We start from the raw sequence: 22,569 nt of genomic DNA on the forward strand, positions 1-22,569 counted from the left end.
TCCGTTTTCAAGTGGACTTCGATCGAAAAGGTCATTCCCTGTTCACGTGTTAGATATCTAGTGAACCAATCAGATGAGCGCGTTTAATTTATCCACCAATCAAAGCAATACAGGAAGCCATCTGGGGTTTCCCCGCCCTCCAGGCGGAAAAAAAATTATGAACATCGTCAAAAATAAATTGCCTTTTACAAGCAACTTTTCTGCTTGAGTAATAACATTTCGTTTTCTTTTCCCTTCCTCGTGATTATCATTTCTGCATTGGGGGAAACTTGACGGTTCAGTTGTATCACGTGCCTTTTGTTCGAACTCGACGACGTCAACAATAGAACACAGTTGCGTGTCTGGCAAGGACCGGATGTTAGGATTTTAAAACCCCAAGATCAAGAAATCTAGAAACAGCAGAAACAGGGGAAAGCAAAGAATAAAATTAATTTTGCTTATAAGCTGTTATAAGTGACATTGATGTGTAATTTTCTAGGGAGCTTAATTGCCTCTGCTGAAATCTACTGGACCACAAGGCGACAAAATAGGTTTGAGCTAGCGGGCTAGACTTCAGTACGTACATAAAGGATTTCAAAGAGATTCAGTGGGTTTTATTTTTCTTGTTCAGCTGAGCCACAAATACATACATGCATAGGCCCCTGCATACAGCGTGCCGTGAGGTTTTGAATAATATTTGAATTTATTTGGAGAAATAAATGCAGAAATGGTGCATTTCAGTAAACACAGAGTCGATAAACTGGCGGCTGACTTTCTAACCCGGGCTTTCTAACTTAGCACGTGCTGTGTAATAACTGTAATACCGGTTCATCCCAGACTTGGATTAGAAAAGATTAGCAATACAATTGGAAACGGACAAAACAGTCAAACGTGTATGCCAAGATAATCCAAAATTACACTGACCCTAAGCCGTTCGTTTGAAAGTTGCCAGTTTCGACATGTTTAATTTTCCTTGTTGACTTTATCGGCACCAAATCCTGGAAGAATTCAGACATATTGTAAACTTGCAAAAAGGCGTCGTTTGCATTTATTAAAATAAATGAAAGACTAACAATTCAGCTGATTTACAACGAATTACTGAATAAGACTTACTGGGAAACAAATAAAAAAATGTTCAGTCCATTTAATCCGACCTTTTTATGGTAGTTTCAGGATGAACTCAACAAAAATCGGCCCCCATATATGACTGATATATGTTTTTTTTTTTCGTGCGTGTGGTGGACTCGAATAGAATTGAAGTATTACCGCCTCGAATGACGGCCAACAAACAAACAAAGCGGGTTAATCAAAAAATGACTTACTTCACACCGAGTCAGGCTCTTGTTAGTAACCGCGGAAACTGAAATTATACTTTTTTCGGTTACTAGCAATTAAGTTCGATATGCAACGAAGAGGTCATGCAATACCCAATCGGGCATCTTAACAACCCATTTCTGCTTAACAAGCATGATGACTCTATCAGGCCATTGACATGGGCTTTTCCCGGTTATTTGGAAATGACAGGTCATGATATATTTATAAGATCCGAAACTGAAAAGAAAAATATTTGGAGCGGATAAGCTGATCGATAAACCGATCTCCAAGCGGCAAAAATTCTAACAAATAGCCGAGATAATCAATCTACTGTGTTCATTGTGTGTTATACGTTAGATATAGCTTTTTCGAGATGCTAATGAGATGGAAAGAGACGTTTGTTCTTGTTCCAGTTTTAGCAAGGTTTCGATACACATTACCCTAATAATAGTCACATCGGTTAAGATAGGTTTCTTCCTGCTCAAAACTCTGAATTTTTATTTATTTAATGTAAGTATTTAAGCACGTTTTCTTTTCCGTGATGTAGTATTGGCTTTACAAGGTTATCACACCTCCAACTTATTTTAATGGGTAAATATAATAAATATCAATGTTTGCTCAGCCCCATTTCCCCAGCATATTGTGTATGAATTTGTCTAGAAAGATACATGAAAACCAAGACAGATTTCTTGGCAGTGTTGACTGTCATTTGAGAAGATGATATTCGGACTTAACGTTTTAGAAAGTTTTCGTGTGCACCGAACCCTAAAACCGAGATATTGCATCATAAAATAAGTTGTTAAGTACTCCCATAAGAGACAATAAGCCGTTTATTTCCCACAAAACGGGCCAATATAATTAGGTTGTCTGCTTTTGTCAGTGCAAACAAATGTTCACGGCACGAGAATTTCACTTAAAACTCGAATGAAGGAAAAATAATTAGAATGAACTCAGAAGCAGTCTATTGGATGAGAGTATTTTAAAGACTTTTAAGTCAATATTTCGGTGAAAAACATGACTTTTTTCTTGCCCACCTCAATATCAGACGTTCTGGCGCCTAAACTCAAACATTTAAAAACAAACCGCCCTTTCCAATAACATGTGATGCTAATGAAGAACTATTATCTTTATTATTCCTTTTTTTATTGAAAAGCCTTTTTGGATCTTTTTGCTATCATGAATTTCATTTTCATCACGGAATGTCAAGGTCTCGACATTGGAGTATCGTCGCAAAGTACGAATCTGTGTTAGTTGGAAGTTGGTTCTTAGAAAATAGATTAACATATTTACACATTAAATAGCTAGCCCAAAAGAAAACAATATTCTAAATGAGAACGAAACTGAAAAGTAAATTGCTTTGACAGTATTTACAGAAACAGATAAGCTTAGGTAAGTAAACCATGTTAATATACATAAAGAGGAGTTATCGAGAACGCATATATTTAAGAAAAACCGACTCAGCATCAAAAGTAAAACTTCTTTTTTTTTTTACAGTAAAACACATTTCTCTACGATAATCTACGACACACGATAAAAACTTAATTTAAAAAGTCTATTTACATATTATGCATGATTCTGTCAGAGTTGAAACAAAATTGCTCCTGGAAAATTAAAATATATGATGTCGAGAAGTCTTTTATTAGTTAAGTTGGAGCAGCTACAAGACCAGCAGGGCCTCGGCCGAGTTGTTGTCCTCCAATGTTGCTCTCCAGGGGCTTGAAACCGAGTTCTTCTGTTGGTACACCAAATGACTGTAGCTTCGCCTCGTATGTTCGGATGAGATCGTTGTGAGCCTGAAATAAAGGAGACGCCAGAGTAAGAATTATTTTCGGGTTGTTTCCACTCGTTCCTCGGTGAGGAGAGACGAAAGATGGCTGGGGAGAAGATTTTCACTTCCTCTAATTTCGCCACGCGCGTTTTTTTTTCTCACTCCCCCTTCCCCTTTATACGGCTGTTACGCAGGCTATGTTTCTCCCTCGCTTTCGCCCACTGCGGACACGGAAAAAAGATATTTAAAAGTTTACTAAGAGAGAAGGAAAAACAGTTTCCTTCTCGAGAATGCTGAAGAGTAACACTCAAATCGTAAGGCGGAGAGACTGACAAAATTTGCATGCCGTTGCGAAAACAAAAGTTCTACCATCGTAAAAGAAAGCATGAGACAGTTTCCTTCTCGACATTGCTGAAGAGTAATACCCAAATCATAAGGCGGGCAGAGTGAACAAATTTAAATGCCGTTGCGAAAACAAAAGCTATACCAACGTAAAAGAAAGCCTGAGATTTCTAACGCCCTATTAGTTGTGCTAATACAACCCTACATGTAGTTATGTTAAGGAATATTTTTTTCCAATATAAAATATGTCGTTTACCTTGCAGACACGAGCCAGTTCGTACTGTAAGTCTTTGATAGCGCTGTTCTTTGAGTCCAACACATCCTAAAAACAAGACAAACACGTTCAATGTCTTACTCTCTAACGATAGCGCAAAACTCCATAAGTAAAGTTGAACCATAAGAATGGGCTCTGTTGCTTCAAAATACCCAAAAGCTCCAATAACTCAATAGAAAACGACTTCTTCATTCCCAAGTGCTGCAAACATAACGCCCTTTACTGTAGAAACTCTGAAGATAAAAAAAAAAAAAACATGTGATGACATGTGTAAAGTTTTCGTCTCACCTCGAGTTTTCTGGTGACAACAGTAAGAGCTGTAGGATCCAGATTGGAGGCCGAGAGCACCTCATTCAACTGTGCTTCCTGTTAAATAAATGATAAAAGTACGTTAGGAAGTGCAAATACTGGAAAGTAGAAAAAGGTAGGAAAGGTACGTAAGAAAAGGTTTGGATTTCTGCAGCGGATTGGCTAAAAAAAGCTAAATAACAACATCATCTTCATTGTGACTGGACAAAGTGAAGTTTGCTTGCTTTGAAAACAACTATAACGCTTGGGAAACCCTAAATAATCCAGAGAAAAACGTATCATTAAACCTCTTCCTATAAAGACCTTGCTTTCATTGCTCTTTCTATAAAGACCTTGCTTTTATGGACAACTTACTTGATTCTGCTACGGTAGAGACACTACAGTTCAAATAAACTTTTCCTGTGTATATTGATCTTTTTTTTTATTTTTGCGTTTGGTTTATATATGGTATCTACAACGTTCTTTGAGCAATTCATTGGAAAGGCTTGTATCCTATCAAATTACCTGAGAAGATTTGCCTGATGTCTGCAAAAATTTCTATAAAAAAGTTCTGTAAAAATGCCTTTAAATAAATACCTTCTTCTCCAGTGTATCGGCCAGAGCAGCAAGCTTCTTCTCCAACAGTAAATTCTTAAAGTTGCTTTTTTGTTGAACTTCATGGATTGCCTTAACAAACTTGCCGTACAGCTCGTCACGCTCACTTTGAGTCTAGACAAGAAAAAAAAAAAAGAAAGAAAAAAAAAAAAACAATCATTATCCTGGCTTGTGAAAAAGGCGAAGCTAGTGACAATAAAGCTCCATTCATTTTTTCATGTGGGTGAATGGCCTAAAGGTGGCGGAAACCACAATAAAAGCTCCTTTTATGACCAAAAAAAAAGGAATTCGGAAGAGGCCAAGAAACCCAATTTCCTCAGATAAGATACCGTAATGATTTGATTAAGCGCCCTCCTTCCAATAAGCGCCCCCTTCCGAATAAGCGCCCCCCTTTGAATGTGTCTTTGTCAAAAAGCGCCCCTATTCCAATAAGCGCCCCCATTCTAATAAGCGCCCCCGTTCTTATAAGCGCCCCTATTCTAATAAGCGCCTCTTTTGTGGATAACTGTCCCCACTGAAGTCATTGATGTCGAATAGATAAACTCATGAACATTCACTGTACCGTGCAGGTATATATTTACTTCTAAAATGAACAAATCCTTTGAAAGTAACTGAACTTTCAACAATGTGTTACTGTTACAGTTTCTGTTATTGTTAGTTATTTTAATATTTATTTAAGTTTCGTTTTAAACATTTGGTTGTTTTTCAAAAAATTAAATAAGCGCCCTGTCCCAAATAAGCGCCCTGTCTCAAATAAGCGCCCTCCCTTGAGGTGCCAAAAGTAAATAAGCGCCCCGGGCGCTAAATCGAATCATTACGGTACCCTTTAGCCTTTTATTGGATACACCTAAGTAAATAAGTAAAAGGCTAAAGGAATAGGCCTTATGTAAAGTACTAAATATTATAGTGTAAACACAAACCTGGCTAAAACGCTGTTGAAGTACTTCATGCTCCCAGTGTAAACTTCTAAGTTCTTCTTCCTGGACTTTGAGTCGTGCTTTCGCACTCTGCAAAGTAACCATAGCAACTGGTCAATAAACACTCATGCTATGATAACCTAGGTTAAATAAATCTTCTTTGTGCTAAGTGGTGCACAAGGCCTCCATTGATATTCATCTGCCAATGTCCCTTATCTTGTGCTGCACTAGCACTCCTACCAAGATTGCCACCCTGACCTGGCGGCTCCCCTTCTAAAGTATGCATCTGCTAGTATTTACAACTTAGACACCAGTAGTAGAGTTATTTTGAATGTGTAAGCAAGTGTCATGGCTTGCTTTGGAGTAAAAAAAAACGAATGCTGTTTTTCAGCAAGTGATTGCATATTTGCACATGAGTTTGTATCAAGTGTGAAAAACTTTGTACTTCTGTGACTGATCTACATGTCATCAAATTCATGAGCAAATTCAGGAACACTGGCAGCAGTACAATTTGTGTTGTTATCATGTCATACAAAGCATATACATGCACCTCCTGCTTAATTTTTCTGAGCAAATAGGCCATTTCCCAGTTACCCTTTGCCTCTGTTTTAAAACGAGTCTACGTGCAAAACCATAGACTATGAGCAGTCCCTATTTTTTCGAAGAGTTCGTCGAGCTTATAGCGAAAAAAATTACGCGCGGGGGGAGGAGGCGGGGCAAGGCGAGAAGCGAAAAAAATAGGGACTACCCGCAAAGCCACAGTGTTTGAATAGGCCTTATTCGTATTCCCCGACGGCCCTGGGGCGAGAGCCTTCTAAACATGAATGCGAGGCTAATGCGGGGTACTTTGCTCGAAATTGCAAAGAAACGTATGGAAAATTGCAACTGGGTTGCCGAAAAACCTTAAAAATTATAAACGCTTTGAGGATCTTGAGCTAGGAGGTGATCTGCAGGCTAGAGAGATACCAGTGTCAATCAGAAAATTAGAAGAACTGATAGAATTGACCGAGAAGGCTAACAAATTTTCCTTGAAGTAGTCGAATCGGGGGAGTGCAAGTCATTCATTGAGTCGCAAGGTAATAACCCCAATCTGTTATTGTTTGTTTTGATTGTACATCCGACTCACCAAAGGCAATAGACTTAACTTGGAGAGATTTGTATTGTATTGATTTGTAATGTCTGAAGGCATGCTGCGTATTGACTACATATTTTGATCGGCATATTGACAAAAACAACTGAACGAAATGGCGCATTAATTATTTACAAATTCGTTTGCTGTTAAATGCTCTCACTGTTTAGTTAAAAGAATAGCTTTTAATTTCACTGAACTGATTTCTTTCACATTTTGACTGCTATTTTTCTTTGCTGCTGCCAAAACGTCTTTAAAAGAACTAGTAAATTTAATTAATGTTCTCGAACACCGGTACATGCAAACTGGCTAGAAAGACCTAAAAATCACAAGATCTTAACTTCCAAATTCATTTCGCCCCTAAATCATCGAATGTTCGAATAAAAGATAATTTTCTTAGCTCAGTTAAGTGAGAATGTCGATAGTTTAATGATCATTTAATATTCTTTCACGAAACAGAACTGGATGTTTCAGATTAAAATCTCGCACGCACATTAAGATCGGCAAACTCACTTAATTACAAAGCAATAAAATACAAATTCGTTTTGAAGCTAACTACACACAATTTTTGAGTAAAAGGCTAGATTTTCATTTGGCTCAAGTGATGCTGTTAATCGTTTCACGCTCATTTCATGCTCTTGCAGTGAAAAAAGTTATCACAGCGCTACAGTAGCTATTGTTTAAAAAAATAAACAACTGAGATTGTGTGCGTGATCAAATTTAATATAGCAAGTTCCCTCTTCTGAACCCCTTTCTAAAATAGCAATATAAATATCCTCAAGGAAAGTTTAATCCCTCACTTAAGTCGGATATACACTGAAAGTAAAAATTACAGATTAGCTGGAAACATAACCTGGTGTTGAAGTTTACTTCGCAAGTATTGCTGACTCAAAACCGTTCCCGACGATTCAGTGTAAATTTGTTAGCCTTCTCGGTCAGTTCTACCAGATCTTCTAATTTTTCTGATCAACACTGGTATCCCTCTAGCCTGCAGATCACCGACTAGCTCTAGATCCTCAAAGCGTTTATAATTTTTAAGGTTTTCGGCAACCCAGTCGCAATTTTCCATATGTTTCTTTGCAATTTGTGCAAAGTACCCCGCATTAGCCTCGCATTCATGTTCAGAAGGCTCTCGTCCCAGGGCTGTCGGGGAATACGAATAAGGCCTATTATGCGTTGCTCTCACAACGCAAAAATATGATTGGCTAACGCTTGGAGCGTTGACAGCAAGATGTCAATACGTTGTTAACACTTGCATGTCATATTGCGAAGCGATGGGAGTGGGAGCTTTTGAGCTCTCGAAATCGCTTCTTGAATCTTACTTTGTCGCTATTTAATTTCATCTCCGAAGAACATTTTTAATTCAGTGTATGAGCAGCAAGCCGAAATAAGAGAGGAGAATTAATTCAACCAAAAGTAGCTTTATTCCACAGAAATTCAAGGCTTGTAAACAAGACAACAACTATTTTGCGCGAGCTTCGTAATTACAAGCCGGGAATAAACAAATTTAAACAAACAGAAGCGCTTTTTAAAAACACTTACATCAAGCTGCCTTTACATTAAGTAGCCCATAGAGGTGAATCAGTGTTAAAAAATAAACATTGTTGGAACTGTATAAATCGCCAGAGAAAAAACTTTGCAGATGATTCATCAAAAAAGCTTTGAGTTTGATGCGTACGTGACAAACCCAACCAAGTGCAGTGGTGTCAATTGACAGTACGTCAAAATGCGGAAATATTATTGGACACGGCAAATTAGATTTGAAATCGAAGCCAAAAATCACTCGGCCGTGAAAGGTCAAACGCTGTGGCTTTGCAGGTACATGTAGTCCCTATTTTTTTTCGCTTCTCGCCTTGCCCCGCCTCCTCCCCCCGCGCATAATTTTTTCGCTATATAAAGCTCGACGAACTCTTTGAAAAAAATTTCGCTTCAAGCTCGACGGACTCTGCGAAAAAATAGGGACTGCTCGGAGTCTAGCAAAACCATGCAAATGAAAATGAGTTTGATTTGCATGAAAATGGACCTGTAGGTAAAACTCATTTTCATATGAATGGTTTCGCACGTAGACTCCCTTTGAAACAGAGGCAAAGGGTAACTCGGAAATGGCCTATTTGTTTGTTCCCTTTTTTGATCAAGAACAGTTGAGGATAATGTAGGAAAATTACACACTCATATGTCCGGTACTTACAGCTAAAGATGCTTTGTCTTTTTCATAGTTTGCCAGCTAAAGAGAAAAAAAAATAGACAGTTAGAATCTCTCAAACTCAATCTATAGAGTCAACATTTTCTTTGAAACACGTCACTGTTGCATGTAAATCATGTCTGAGCCCCAAGCTAAAACTGTAGACATTTTTGTATGTTGTACACCACAATCAATGTTGAATGTTCTTACCTGTTTTCTAAGTTCTTCCACTTCTTCCCTTGCTTTCTGTAATGGTTCTGTTAATCTCTTATTCTCAGCCATGATTTCATTCATCTGTTTTTCCATTCGTTCCTCTTTCTTTTTCATCTCCTCTACTTGTTCCTGAATGAAATAAATAAACATGTTACATTGACTGGAAAAATAATAAAAACTATGATGGTCATGACTTTTTATTTCTGGTAATTTGGCTGACTTGTTGATGAACTTGGCTACCAGTGTGCAAAGACTGTTCTCTGAGATCTCTACTCCCTCTACTCATAGATTGACCATGTTTTACTGTAACATTACCAGTAATGAAAAATGTTTATATAAAAAACAATCCAGTTCAAACTAATTGGTTCTTAGCATACTGACCATACTTTACTACTTTCTAAAGTAACAATAATCTGAGAAGTGCTTAGCCAAATTTTGAAATTACACTGCAATTTTAGATGTTTGCTCTAAACAGTCCAAAATTTTAAATGTGTAATTCACCAAGATGGAAATGTTCTGGGTGACAAAAGTTAAATAATTAAATTATCAGGTTATTACCTTTAGAGAATTGATAAGAGCCAGGTTGTTAAGTGTGATGTCATTGTAGTAATTCTTGATGTCACTGAATGCTTTCTCGTGATTCTTCATTAAGGTGTTGATTTGACCATTCTTACGCTAAAAACAAGAAGTATGTTTAAAAAATATTAGCAAACTACAGACAACCACAGAAAAGATTTTTGGAAAAAATGTGGTATTACATGACGTATGTTTATATTCAAATTTTGTATGGCGAACAACTGACGAGGTCTTTGACGAAACCAGTTTTAAAAGTCGCATATGTAAATTAGTGTGTAGAAAGTAAATGTAAATTAGATTTTTCCAAATCAAGATGACATTTTACTTTTTTGTAGACAAATTTTTGTATAAATACACAGTGTATTTATAAACAATATACCGTATTTTCTCGATTAAATGCCGGACTCCGATTAACCGCCTGCCTCATATAAATGCCGGGTAGAAACTGCTATTTTTTAAATAAAAGGCAGGGGCATTTGATCGAGGCCCCGGCGTTTATTTGCGGTCAAGCTAACAAGTAAATGTATTCTCTTGAAAACATTAAACCACTGCTATGATATACTAGTATGGTACCCAGGGACAGTTTGTCGGGGCAGGACAAAGGGAAAAATTGTCCCACTTTGACAAACTGTCCCTGGGTCTTGTCCGTGAACAAAAAATACATTTCCCCTTCATTGGTGTTTGAAAAGGTAAACTTAGACAGAAACTTGAGACTTACTATTTTTACATTTTAACAATACAACATTTACTGTGAAAAGCCACTTGTATAAATTAAAATAAAAGATCAAACCTCTTCAATTTCATGTATTTCAGTTTTTCGTCTCAGCTCCAGTTCCTCTCTAAGTGACTTCATTTTCTTGTCATATTTTGACTCGATTTCTATACAAAGAAACACAAAAATTTAATAGCAAATTAGGCCTTGCTGTTGAAAATATTATACCTTACTATGCAACTGTTAAATGAACTTTCTAATACCAAATAATTGAGCAAGAAATTTCATACCAATAATATGCACAGTGGAAATCTTTGTAACATTTTAATGGTTTAAAAATCATTTCTACAGGTTTATTTCGTAGACTAGTTCACAAAGTTATGTACTTTAATTGCATGCATATATTGTATTTGTCAGGAGTTTTCCTATAGTAGTTTTCAAACTGCACTAACCTTTAACTTGTCTCTCAAAGTCTTGTCTGAGTTTAGTCACATGTTCATCATGACCCTGTTAACGAGAAACAATCAATTACGGTAAGAAAAGACATGGTTGTTGACATGATCATGATCGCATGTATTTATGTCAAACACAGTGCTCGACACTAACGCTAGTACACTAGACCAGGACTAGTAAAACTTCATGCTGGGCTAGTAAAAGTACGCTCCTACTAGCCCCCAGACTAGTTAGTTTTGTGGAAAAATAAATTAACCACAACTATGTAACTTGGGAAGTTTTTGTCCTAGAAACCTTCATCAGGATCTAGTTTCCATAGCTTGAGTAATTTAAACCAGAGGGCTTGCAATCCATATCGTATTGTACGGGTTATCGTGCGATCCACTCGCAAACCTGACGCCATCTTGGAAAAGGCCCTCCGTCCTCGCTTCCATGTCACTCAAAAGGGACCTGGGAGAGAGCCACCATAGGTCCGCCATCTTGGATTTTTTTCGCGCGAGCAGTCACTGCGTAGGAGATTTCAAGCTTTTGTAACACCTTACCTATTAGAAAACAGCCTTAATGCCTGAGCTAGGTTAACATTGTTCACCAGAGGACAACACACAGCATGAAGAGAAAAAGAAGTGCAATCAGCGGTCAAGAAATTTTCAACCGAGTTGGAAGAAAAGGAAGAACATGGAAGAAAGCATTTCAGTTGCTGCGATTCAGTGAAGAAAATATGTACTTGTGTGGACTCACACAAAATTTAATATAGCGCTAAGAGATTAGCTGATACAACTCGGCTTTTTTGAATTTAATAATTATTTTTTGAATTTTTTTTTTTTTTGGGGGGGGGGTGGGCTAGTGACTTGTCCTTGTAGGCTAGTGATTATTTATACTTACTAGCCCACTGCCTAGTATCCAAAAAAGTTAGTGTAGAGCACTGCAAACACACACATACATGTGTAAAGGTACTGTTATGTACATGTAATATTTTGCCATTCTTTGTAGTCAAACCCACCTTCTTGAGATTCTTAACAACGTCTTCATGAGAAAGTTCTTGTTCTTTGAGTTCCACCTAAAGTCAAAAGCATTTGATATTTAGTATGACAATCACTTGCATTCTAGCTGGCACTTGTTATATTGCATCGAGAAACAATAACTTGTAAAGGAAAAAGTGATGAAATCACTTATTCATTTAATTTAAGGGATACTGTTTTTAATATCAAAAACATTTTTAGAACTAAATTAAAGGAAGTGGGTGATAATCAATGTTATAGAGCCACATACCTTTAGTGACCTCTTGTTCTTTCTTAGATCTTGTTCATTATTTTTGTGATCATCTTGTGCAAGCTTCAAAGCTACAGCACCTTTTAAAGTAAAACGTACAGCATCATTAAAGGCTGGACTGGACTAAAATATCAGAACAACTGTATCTCTGCCACAGTCAGTTACTCACATGATTAATATCCTCTGAGTTAATACTTAGTGCTTTCAACATCTTCTGGTTTACATGTAGGCAGAGCCGGGGCCCATAGAAGCGACGTGACTGTTTGTACATTTGAAAGTTACTTCACGTTATAAGAAGAGAACTCTTCTTCTAACATGAAGTAACATTCAACGCAAAACCCTCCAAATCGCCTAAATTCAGCATTTTGAAGCTCAATAACGACAACAGCTGAGGTAAGTTTACGTTTATTTTGACCTTTAACATAAACATTACTTGAAATAAGTTTACGATAATAAGACCCTTCCAATATCCCCATACTTTTCTTTTTATTTCAAACCTACAAACAGTCATGCCGCTTATATGGGCCCCCTGTGGGTTAGGTGGACATCACAAAGCAGTGCAGGTAACTGGTGTAGTTTGGTGGCTGCTTTTTGGGTCCTATAATAAATTTTGAATTTCACCCATACCTGACAGAGGGATGAAACACAAGTGGTGCTGTTATGAATGCCATTTTAAGTACTTTCACAAGTTTTCGTGTCAAGTTTCATTTTTTTTTTCGTGATTTAATTTCAAAGAAGCAACTGTTTCAGCTTGAAAATACATGTAGCTGTCAGGGATCTATAGAAAATAGCTTATTTTTGAAAGAACTAGGAAAAGTGTTATTAAAATACTGAAAATGTATTAAATACTAAATGCTTTCTATCATCAGGATCATCACCATCAAATGATGAGGACAGTGATGATAAAAAGTGTCTAGTAATAAATTAATGACATTTTAGCCTACCGGTAATTGTTATCTTTTTATTTGGTGTATTGAACTTATTCTATACTAAACTTACTTTCAGCTTTAAGCTCGGCGATGTTATTTTGGTGTTCATACAGCAAATGCTTCACTTTCTGTTTGTATACTTTGATTTCCACTTGATGTCTCTCTTCTGCCTCTTCCATTTCCCGGTCTTTGTTACGAAGCTCTGCTTTCTTTTCTTCATGCTGTCGTTTTGTAATTTCCCAAAAAGTGTTCACCTTATCTCGCTCCAGTTGAAAATAGTTACGCTCTTCACGTTCTCTGTCTAACTCCTCACGTAATCTCACAATATGCTCCTCAAGCTGTTCTTTGCTCATTTCCTCTGTGCTGATTCCATCGACTATTGTGGGTGTCTTGGATTTAGCAGACTTCTTTTTACCCTTCTTTTTTCCACTTTTCTTTTTTGGCGGCTAAAGCAGCATAATAAGAAACCACTTAATATTTTGAACAAATGCACAGCATGCAGTATTAATGTACAAAGTTTGCTTAAATAAATATACAGGTAAATATAAGTAGGTATACACATGTATCAAATATTCACTGACTGCCTGTCTGGTTTTCTAATCTTCATCAATGTTTGGAGTTGTGATCTCCAGCAAACATGAAAAGTGGGCTGATTTCAGTGGAAGAGCATGATCAGAGAGCAGGAATCAACACAAAGAATTGATGGTATTTTCTGAATATAAAGTACAAAAATAAGCTTATCTACAATTTCAATGAAGAGAAAGACAATTGTGAACACATGCCAAATCTTCTGTAATTTAGTACAATCGTCATGTCAAGCTTTGCAGAACAACAGAAGGAATATTGTCAAAATATCGTTCATACTGCAACCAAGGCCGCCTTGCTCAGACACAGCCAAGATGATATGAACTTAAGCTTATATTACTACGCTTTGTACAAAATCTCTCTTAGCTCTTCTGTCTTCGTGTCTAAATGATCGATCTAAAAGTATGAACTTGGAATTCAAAAATATGGGAAGCTGTTTTTTCAAAATGTACAAATATAGTAACTTAATCGTATTAGCTATACAGAGGAGCAAATAACTGACACATACCATTTTGAATGATTCCTGATTTTAGCTACAAAACAGGCAGACTTTCACCAAGCACTCAGTCGATTTCCACTTCAACAGAACATAAAGTGAAAGATTGTGTTGCCTGGAAACGAATTCAACAACATCAAACTCCCGGATTTCAAAATGATACTAACCGCTGAACTTGTATCGCAGACACGGAAGATGTCACGACGGGAGACGTCGCTTTTTTACTGTCACGCGATCTCTTTGGTTCTCAGTCTTTACACCCGGACTTTACTCTTAGCGGGATCGAAGATAATTTGTTCAAACTACACTATTCAGATATAATTATTGCTGTTTTTGCAATGTCAGTTATTTTTAGATGACTTTTTTGGCCTTTTTTAAACCCATGAAAAATTTCGTGACTGCAAGAGTCGTTCCCAATCCTTGAGGTGGGCGCGGTTGTTAATGACTAACGACAATCACTAGTTGTTTTCGAAGTTTAGCAGACTTCTCGGATTGTCTCGATGATAATTTGTCTTTAGCCTCCCACTGCTCGAAATGTTTGTGGTAAAGCTGTGTTTTATGGTATTCCTGCTGCACGCGACCTTGAGTGAAAGTGTAGACGCTGCAAACGTGTTTCGTTTTGCAAACATTTATGGCGACCACATGGTTCTTCAGATGAAACCTTTCAGTGCAATGTTATGGGGATTTGGTGAAATAGGACAAAAGGTTGAGGTTCGTTTGGGGAGTGAAGTGCAAACGGGCGAGGTGGTGGAAGGTAAGCAAGATGAGCTTTTAATAGCGGAAAACCGTTGATCAACAGGTGTCTGAAAAACGTAGACCTCGCAGACAAAGACCTGGATAACTCCTGACTGCGTGACTTGTCTCGTTTTAAGCTGATAACGTCGGTGACTTTATTTTAGGTTTTTCAGATGTGACGTTAAGGAAAAGTGATTTTGTTGTGACTTCTGAGTTATTATATTTGGTATGAAGGTAACAGCATCACACAGGTTTCCACCACAATATGCCCCCCCCCCCCCCCCCGAAAAAAAAAAAAAAAAAAAAAATAATTCCAATATCAGTTAACCATGCCATTTGGCACATAATGTCATAACTTGGCCAATATTTGCCCAATTAATTTGAATTTTTGCCACCAAAATTGCTTTGGAAAGATTTGCATTTTGAAAACATAAAATTGTTCCTCACCTTATTTGTGACTTGATTGACCAACCCTATAACTTTTGAAACTTTTTTTCTGATATGTATGTGAGATGCAACATGACTGAAATTAACCACAACAGTGAGAGGTGCACAATAAGCTATAGTTTAGGGGTATACCCATTATAAACAGGGATACACACATTTTTAAAACTTTTTCTTTTTACTTTTTAAGCCATTTCTTTCAAGGTCATAACTTTCTTATTATTTGTTCACATGTTTTATGAAGTATTCTAATTATTACCCTTCAAATGGTGTATCATACATGGACATCCAGTTAATATAGTCTCAAAAATTCCCAGCAATAATTCAGTGTCTTAGTCTTTGAGGTCTTAGTTGCTGAGGTCTTAGGTCTTAGTATTTGAGACACCCAGTTATCAACATAGGCATAATTCTAATTGCGGTTGTTTTGGCAGTTTGACCCAGGGTTATATTCTTGGGACAGAGAAAGGTCGAAAAAGGGAGTAATGGGTATCACAAATGTTAACAAAAATATTTGATAAGCTTTTTCACATGTTCTTGTAAATTTTTTGTTGTACCAATTTTTGCCAATGATTTTTAACTTTTTCTGGATCCTGACCCTGGGTTTCTGAGGATACCCCCTCCCCTTTCATGGATCGATCTAGAAAATCCAGAAAAAAGGACTCTAGCAGGCAAGACAACCTCAGGAAGTGCTAGGGTTATTAGCATGAATTTTTCAAAATCATATGGTATTTTCCCACGCACTTTACCCCGAAATGAAGTTGGTGACCCCCAATTTTTTTGTACATGTATCTCTATCAGAAGTAACTCATATGACTATGAAAAGTTTGAAAAATAAATCGCATAAAAAATCTTCACACACGAGTTTGTTTTACACATCTTCTAAGGCCAAGGTAAAACAAGGCAATGTTATTTCATTTGAAAATGTAGAGCAGAGAGAGAAGAACAGAGAGGAGACAACTTAACAGGCCCTTGCTTATTCAATTATTTTCTGTAGGTCCTGAGGGAACAGGCATATGGAAGGTCACTTTAGACTCTCAAAGTGCTGGGGGACCGTACAACTTAACAGCTACCTCTGTAGTGGATAATGCTGCACAGACGATAACTCTGAAGGATGTCTTGTTTGGTGACGTTTGGGTTTGCAGTGGGCAGAGTAATATGGCATTCACAGTAACCCAGGTAATATCAATAACAAGCACTTCATAATATATATTATCAGTTGTGATTGTTTGATTTTGTTATTGGTTCTCTTAGAGGGGGAGGTACAGAATATATAGGGAGGAGGGAGAAATGGCCAAAAAAATTAGGGAGGAGGGAGAAATTTTAGCTCAAAAAGTAGGGAGGAGGGAGTTGTGTGAAAAATATAATATATACCTAACGTTTTTTGTATTAATTTAATCCTATTTATTAGGTGGTAAATGCTTCAGAGGCAATTAAAGAGGCAGACAATTACCCAGAAATCAGATTGTTTACGGCAGACAAAGTAACATCCAGCACCCCTTTGTATGAACTGCAAAAAATCATGCAACCATGGAGTGTAGCTTCATCTAGTAAGAAAATTTACTTTCAATGCCAGCTTTCTAGTTATTATTTTACCATGATAATTATTTGCTACTAACAACTGTTATGGTTTTTTCTCAAGAATCTGTCAATGGTGGAGTCTTTAAATATTTCTCAGCTGTCTGTTGGTTTTATGGTAAAAACCTTTATGACCAGTTCAAGAGACCTATTGGGCTAATAGCCACGGATTGGGGTGGCACTCCAGTTGAATCTTGGTCTTCTCCAGATGCTCTGCTGAAATGCAACATAACTGGTGGCAAAGTAAAACATTTGTAAGTACTCTGTGGGTCACGATAATCATGAACATTTCCTTGAACCCCTTTGGGCTTGTGATGAAACAGGATTGGGCACCAAGATATGACTGGAAGGTTGGAACATATTGTAAAGTGTACTTACTGGAATGGGCTGAGTTCCAGAAAATATCCATACACCACGACGGACGGCTTTTTGGAATTCCGAGGGCAAGGGGGGGTTCTTTGAACTGGAATTCCGAGGGCATGGGGGGATACTTACGATTGGAATTCCGAAGGCATGGGGGAGTTCCAGATCTTGGATTTCCAGAGGAGACAGACAAAAGTGTGTTTCTTAAAATGCTAATTTTGTGGATTACTCATTTGTAAATAAAGCACGAACTGACGACCGCATCACAGAAGCAGGATATGAGAAGATACAAGACAAGTATTGATCGATCAGGCGTGTGTTTGCGTTCATTTACAAAAGAAAACCAATAAAATGCGGGTTGTACATCAAGCTCCAGAGGCCTTAACGTTGATGAATGTCTTCATTCACTCTTTTTTCTTGTCAAAGCGGATCCACAACATATTCAGCACATTCAGTGGAGCGCGAAACTATTTTGCCACACTTCGAGACGCCATTTTGAAGCATGTGGGATTGGGAGCGACTGCTGACCCCAAAGGCTCAAACTCAAGATGGCGGATATGTCAGTGCACTCGATCGTATTATCTTTCGAAAGTACACACGTACATAACACGATATTGTTATTTTAATGTTCTGTACCAGTTTGGGGCAATGTAAAGATAATGCAGGTTGTATCTGTTGAACAAGAGTAAGGAGAAAACTCTTATTTTTTTTACATTTTCATCCCAGCCTCTGTTACTAGATCGAGTCATTTGAAATACGCCAAATTGGGCATATTTGCGAACCCTGCCGGGAATTGTAAAGGACTTAAAGAAAAAAGGAAAAATCCGAACGGGAGGGGGGGGGGGGTTAAGGATTATGGAATTCCGAGGGCATGGGGGGGGGTAACGCATTTTGGAATTTCCGAAGGCAAGGGGGGGTTAAAATATTGAAGCCGTCCATCGTGGTGTATGGATATTTTCTGGAATTGCCCAATAGGTGGTTTAAATAAGAAAAAGAACACAAAAGAACACTTAAAGGGACAGTACGAGTGTTAAGAGAAGTCTTCTAAGTTTTTTGTGTAAACTATGCTTGAACTGTGAGACTACACTCACTGATCAACAAAATAACCTTAAAGAAATAATAATAATAATAATAATAATAATAATAATAATAATAATAATAATAATAATAATAATAATAATAATAATAATAATAAATGAAAGAAAGGCACAAATTCATTCCCTAGGTGTGAATAAACCATAGTCAATGGTTTTTATGTGATTTTCTTCCAAATAACACTGTCAAACTTGAAAACATCCGCCCGACTTTTTCAAGTTTAAGGCCACTTTCTTCCTATCCACCCATAGCCACACAACGTTTTAGCAATTTTTCAGAACTAGTACAGTACATTTTAGAAAGGCCAGGCCACTATTAGTGGATTTCCAATTAGGTAATACCAACACCTTCATCGGATGTTCAGGTAGCACTAAATCTCAGTGACACTGCCCCATTAAACAGAGTATTGTTTCTGGAAATATCCATACCCACCACAAGGAAGGTCATCCGAATTTGGAAGGGTGGGGTAGGTATTTCAACTTCAATTTAACTTTATTCTATTAATTTCTCAAAGTCAAAGTTTTAAAGGGAAAGTGTGAGGCTAAACTGGAATTTTCAGTGGGGTGGGGTGGGAAGGAGAAGGGTCAAACCAATCAAAAAATCTCCTGCAGAAGAGAGATGGATATTTTCTGGAACAATGCACTGAAATAATTAGGGGCAGTTATTGACAAAACACGTTCAAATGGGGTTTGGGTGGAGGGTTATTTGGAAGGAGAGTACTTTATAAAATATTGAATGATAACAGAAACCCATAAGGGTTGAAATGTGTAACGCGTGCGCACAGCATTTGAATATTCATTTTGCTAAGTACCATATTTGGAAACACAAAGAATGAATGTGCAAACACTTTGTACAATGCGAATCATAGGGAGTTACACGTTTCAACCCTTATGGGTTTCTGATGATAATAGTAATCAAGAAGATTTGTGTGGAAACAAGTGGCTGGAGAGAGTGTTCCAGCAACTTTTTTTCACTGAAGTCTTCACATGCTGGTTATTCAGCTACATGGATTGTATGACTGTCACCTGACCTTTGGATTAATGTTATGTATGCCATTTTGCTTCTCTGTGGTACTGTTGGTTCAAGTAGCAATATCTGAGAACAATCTAATTGGTTGTCCTTGTTAATTAATATTTTTTTCTGCTTAGATACTTAGCACCTGAAGAAAAGAAGTTCTCAGGCCCATATACACATTCTGTGTTGTACAATGCTATGATACATCCTTTTCTTAACATGACCATATATGGTGCGATTTGGTATCAAGGAGAAGCTAATGCTTTTAAACCATATACGTACAACTGTACATTTCCAACCATGATTGATGACTGGCGATCCAAATGGTTCAAGGGCACAGATGAACTCACAGAACCCGAGTTTCCTTTTGGATTTGTGCAGGTACAGTGTTGATGAAGAAACAAACCTAAGATGAGAAGTGTAGTCTGCAACTGTATTAAGTTTTAGCCGTATAGCTCATGTGGGTTATTGTTACTGCTGCAGATCAATGATGTGCATATAAATTATAGTGCATTCAAGATCAATCGCAATCTTTTAACTGAAGGTGGCTCCAAATAGTTTCATTACCGTGTGCTCCCTGCTAGTTCAAGCTTGTCGGAATCTGCGTTAGCAGACATGCGCAACACCCTAAGTTGAAAAATTTCTATTTTGCTGAGGTCACAAAGACTAAACGTTTTGGGGCGATCTAAGACGCATTAATTGTGCGCTTTCCAAACGGTGAATTTTTCTGAAAATTGGTACATGGGTATGATTTTTCTGTTTTTCGCCCATATAAAAATTTTATATATACATTAATGCAGTGGGCATAAAAAACGAAAATTGCGAAAACCACCGAAAATTATGTACAATTTTTCTTACGGCTTTGTCAGCATAAACTCTTTAGCTGTTTACCTCGTTATACCAAAAAAAGGGGAAAATTCACTATGTAAAAAGCTAGAAAAACCGTCTTGAAGTAAGCTTGCATTAAAAGACAGGCTTAGCATCTCTGTAGTTGTCATAGCAATGAGGTGAAGGTACTGAAAGAGTCTTCCACAGATGGATAAAAGCTACAAATACTTGATTGTAGCCATTATTGCAATGGTCATATGAAAAATATTTGTCAAAAACAGAAGTAGCTCACATGCAAAAGAAATTGCAACGACTTGCAAATTACTATATTGCGCCACCTTAAGCTTAAAACACTTTTGGTTTCTTACTTGTTAATTATACATGTGAGATGGTAGCTTTATATAGTCACCACAAGGTCCCGCAAGATGCACATTATTACGTGTGATTTTGCTGCAATTTTGCACTGTAAACATGTGAACAAACAGTTACCTGAGAAAGTCAATAAGTTGATAGCCAAATCCAATAAACGTGAGCTGTTCATTTTGGTTACAAGGATTATTTATCTGTACAATGATGACTGTTTCTGGTAATAATTGTATATATTGTGCATTCACCGTTAGAAAATGTCATTTAATGTCACTGGAATCACTGCATTGAATTGACACTGTTACACTACACTTGAATAAGTTCGTTTTGTTTAATGTTTTGTACTGTACGTATGTTTTCCATGTAGTTGTCATCCAATGGGAATGATTCAACCCGTGCTGATGGATTTACTGTCATTCGCTGGGCCCAGACAGCCAACTATGGCTATGTTCCAAACCTCAGAGAACAAAACGTTTTCATGGCAGTTTCCATGGATTTAGGAAATGTCTCTTCACCATATGGCAGTATTCACCCGACTGACAAACAAGATGTCGGGTACCGTTTGGCACTTGCTGGACAAGCAGTTGCCTATGGAGACTTGGACGTTTATTACTCCGGGCCACTTGTTTCTGATGTGATAATTACTTGGATGGTTAATACCACAACTTGGCTTGCAACTGTGAGATACCATCATGAGAGTGTAGGCAAGGGAGGCATTCAGCTGCGATCTGGACATGGATTTGAGGTACTGTTTAAGGCCTAGTAATACGGGCAACATTGTCTTCCCACTTGTATTGCAACATTGTTGCACTGGGAGTTGTAAAATGTTTGTGCGTATTGCCTCTGTGTTAGAAGACATGAGTTCAACTTATCTGCAACATGTTGCCACAACTTGTAATGGGGTGGCAATACACGCAACAACACCTTACAACTTGCAATTCAACAACGTTGCGAGACAATTTGAATGAAAATATTGCCAATATTACAAGGCATTTATTGGCAAAGGTATCCATTCCAGTTGGAATTTTTTTTTATCAAGTAGTTGGTAACTTTTCGTGTCAATGTGTGTTTCGGGTTTTTTGCAGAGCAACTCATGTTCACACCGTCCGAAGGAAAAGAGAGAGAAAAAGGAAGGGAGGGGTGGGGGCTGCAACTGATTGATACTCACAAGTTTTTCAGTGTTGTGTGAGGCCAGGGATTAATCTAATCATCTGATTTGGTTCGAGTCTCATTGAATAGCGAACTCGTCAATTGGAAAGCAGTGGACGTTTGAAACAAAGAATGAAATACACTATTACTTCATTAGGAGGGACGCATGACCAGTTTTGACAGTGTGAAAGAAGAAAACAAGCAACGTTTTTGTTGTTAAGAAATTAGATATCAATCATTCTTGGTGGTTCGTGTCATTGCAAACAATTTGCTTTGTCCACAGTACTACTGCACATCGCTTGAGGACTCGACACAATCCACGATCTCGCAGGCTACGATTCATGAAAGGCACTTCAGCTCCGTGGATTTGACCGGTGAATGCCCAGTTAAATATTCTTTGAAAGGAGTAAGGTACGCCTGGTACACAAAGCCTTGTGATTTCAAGAAATGTGCTGTTTATAGCAAGGAAAATGAGCTCCCGGGACCTCCCTTCATTTGGAATGTACCAGTCTAAAACTAAAGGACGGTACTGGATTTGATGCGTATTTTTTGTTATTAAATGTAAATTAATAAGTGAGAGGTTTCTTTCTATTTTTTTTTTAGTAAAATTCAACTGCTTATAATGTTTTTTATTTCTAAACGTGTTCTGATCTAAGATCAAGACAAGACTTTATTTCCACTTTCAGTGATTAATGTAAAAGCAAACAAATATAGTTTATATTAATATTTTTTACATTGTGAGATAATAGCACGTACCTTTAATGATATAATTAAGTTAGTAAATAATAAACTAAAAAACGTTTTTATGCAAACCACTACACTTTCGTTATGATGCAGTGCGGTTTAGTCCAAAGATATAAAACTAGAAAGACTCTTAAGCGAGGATCTAACTTGTTTTTTTGACCTAGCCTATAGCGGGAGCAATGAGAGGCGGCTGTATTCGCAGGTTATTCTTCACC

The 22,569-nt window shown here is 37.5% G+C and overlaps 2 protein-coding genes across 2 annotated transcripts; one reads left to right on the forward strand and one right to left on the reverse strand.

Annotated features, from left to right (window-relative positions):
- Positions 1-2,404: 2,404 nt before the first annotated feature.
- Positions 2,405-14,134, reverse strand: LOC144649079 (dynein regulatory complex subunit 4-like). The gene is made up of 14 exons (XM_078508547.1): positions 14,054-14,134; positions 13,031-13,406; positions 12,032-12,111; positions 11,763-11,819; positions 10,762-10,816; positions 10,388-10,476; positions 9,580-9,696; positions 9,019-9,150; positions 8,815-8,850; positions 5,501-5,587; positions 4,563-4,694; positions 3,966-4,043; positions 3,660-3,725; positions 2,405-3,086 (listed from the first exon to the last, which is right to left on the reverse strand). Exons 1-14 carry the CDS (start codon positions 14,054-14,056, stop codon positions 2,937-2,939), a joined length of 1,458 nt encoding a protein of 485 aa, XP_078364673.1. The 5' UTR covers positions 14,057-14,134; the 3' UTR covers positions 2,405-2,936.
- A 365-nt stretch (positions 14,135-14,499) lies between these two features.
- Positions 14,500-22,417, forward strand: LOC144649076 (sialate O-acetylesterase-like). The gene is made up of 7 exons (XM_078508544.1): positions 14,500-14,795; positions 16,215-16,396; positions 16,629-16,767; positions 16,860-17,049; positions 19,402-19,648; positions 20,829-21,206; positions 21,894-22,417. The coding sequence occupies exons 1-7, from the start codon at positions 14,576-14,578 to the stop codon at positions 22,122-22,124; spliced, it is 1,587 nt and encodes a 528-aa protein (XP_078364670.1). The 5' UTR covers positions 14,500-14,575; the 3' UTR covers positions 22,125-22,417.
- Positions 22,418-22,569: the final 152 nt, after the last annotated feature.

Source organism: Oculina patagonica, chromosome 4 (assembly GCF_052425735.1).
Source record: "Oculina patagonica isolate OP01 chromosome 4, crgOcupat, whole genome shotgun sequence".
NCBI classification, from domain to species: domain Eukaryota; kingdom Metazoa; phylum Cnidaria; class Anthozoa; order Scleractinia; family Oculinidae; genus Oculina; species Oculina patagonica.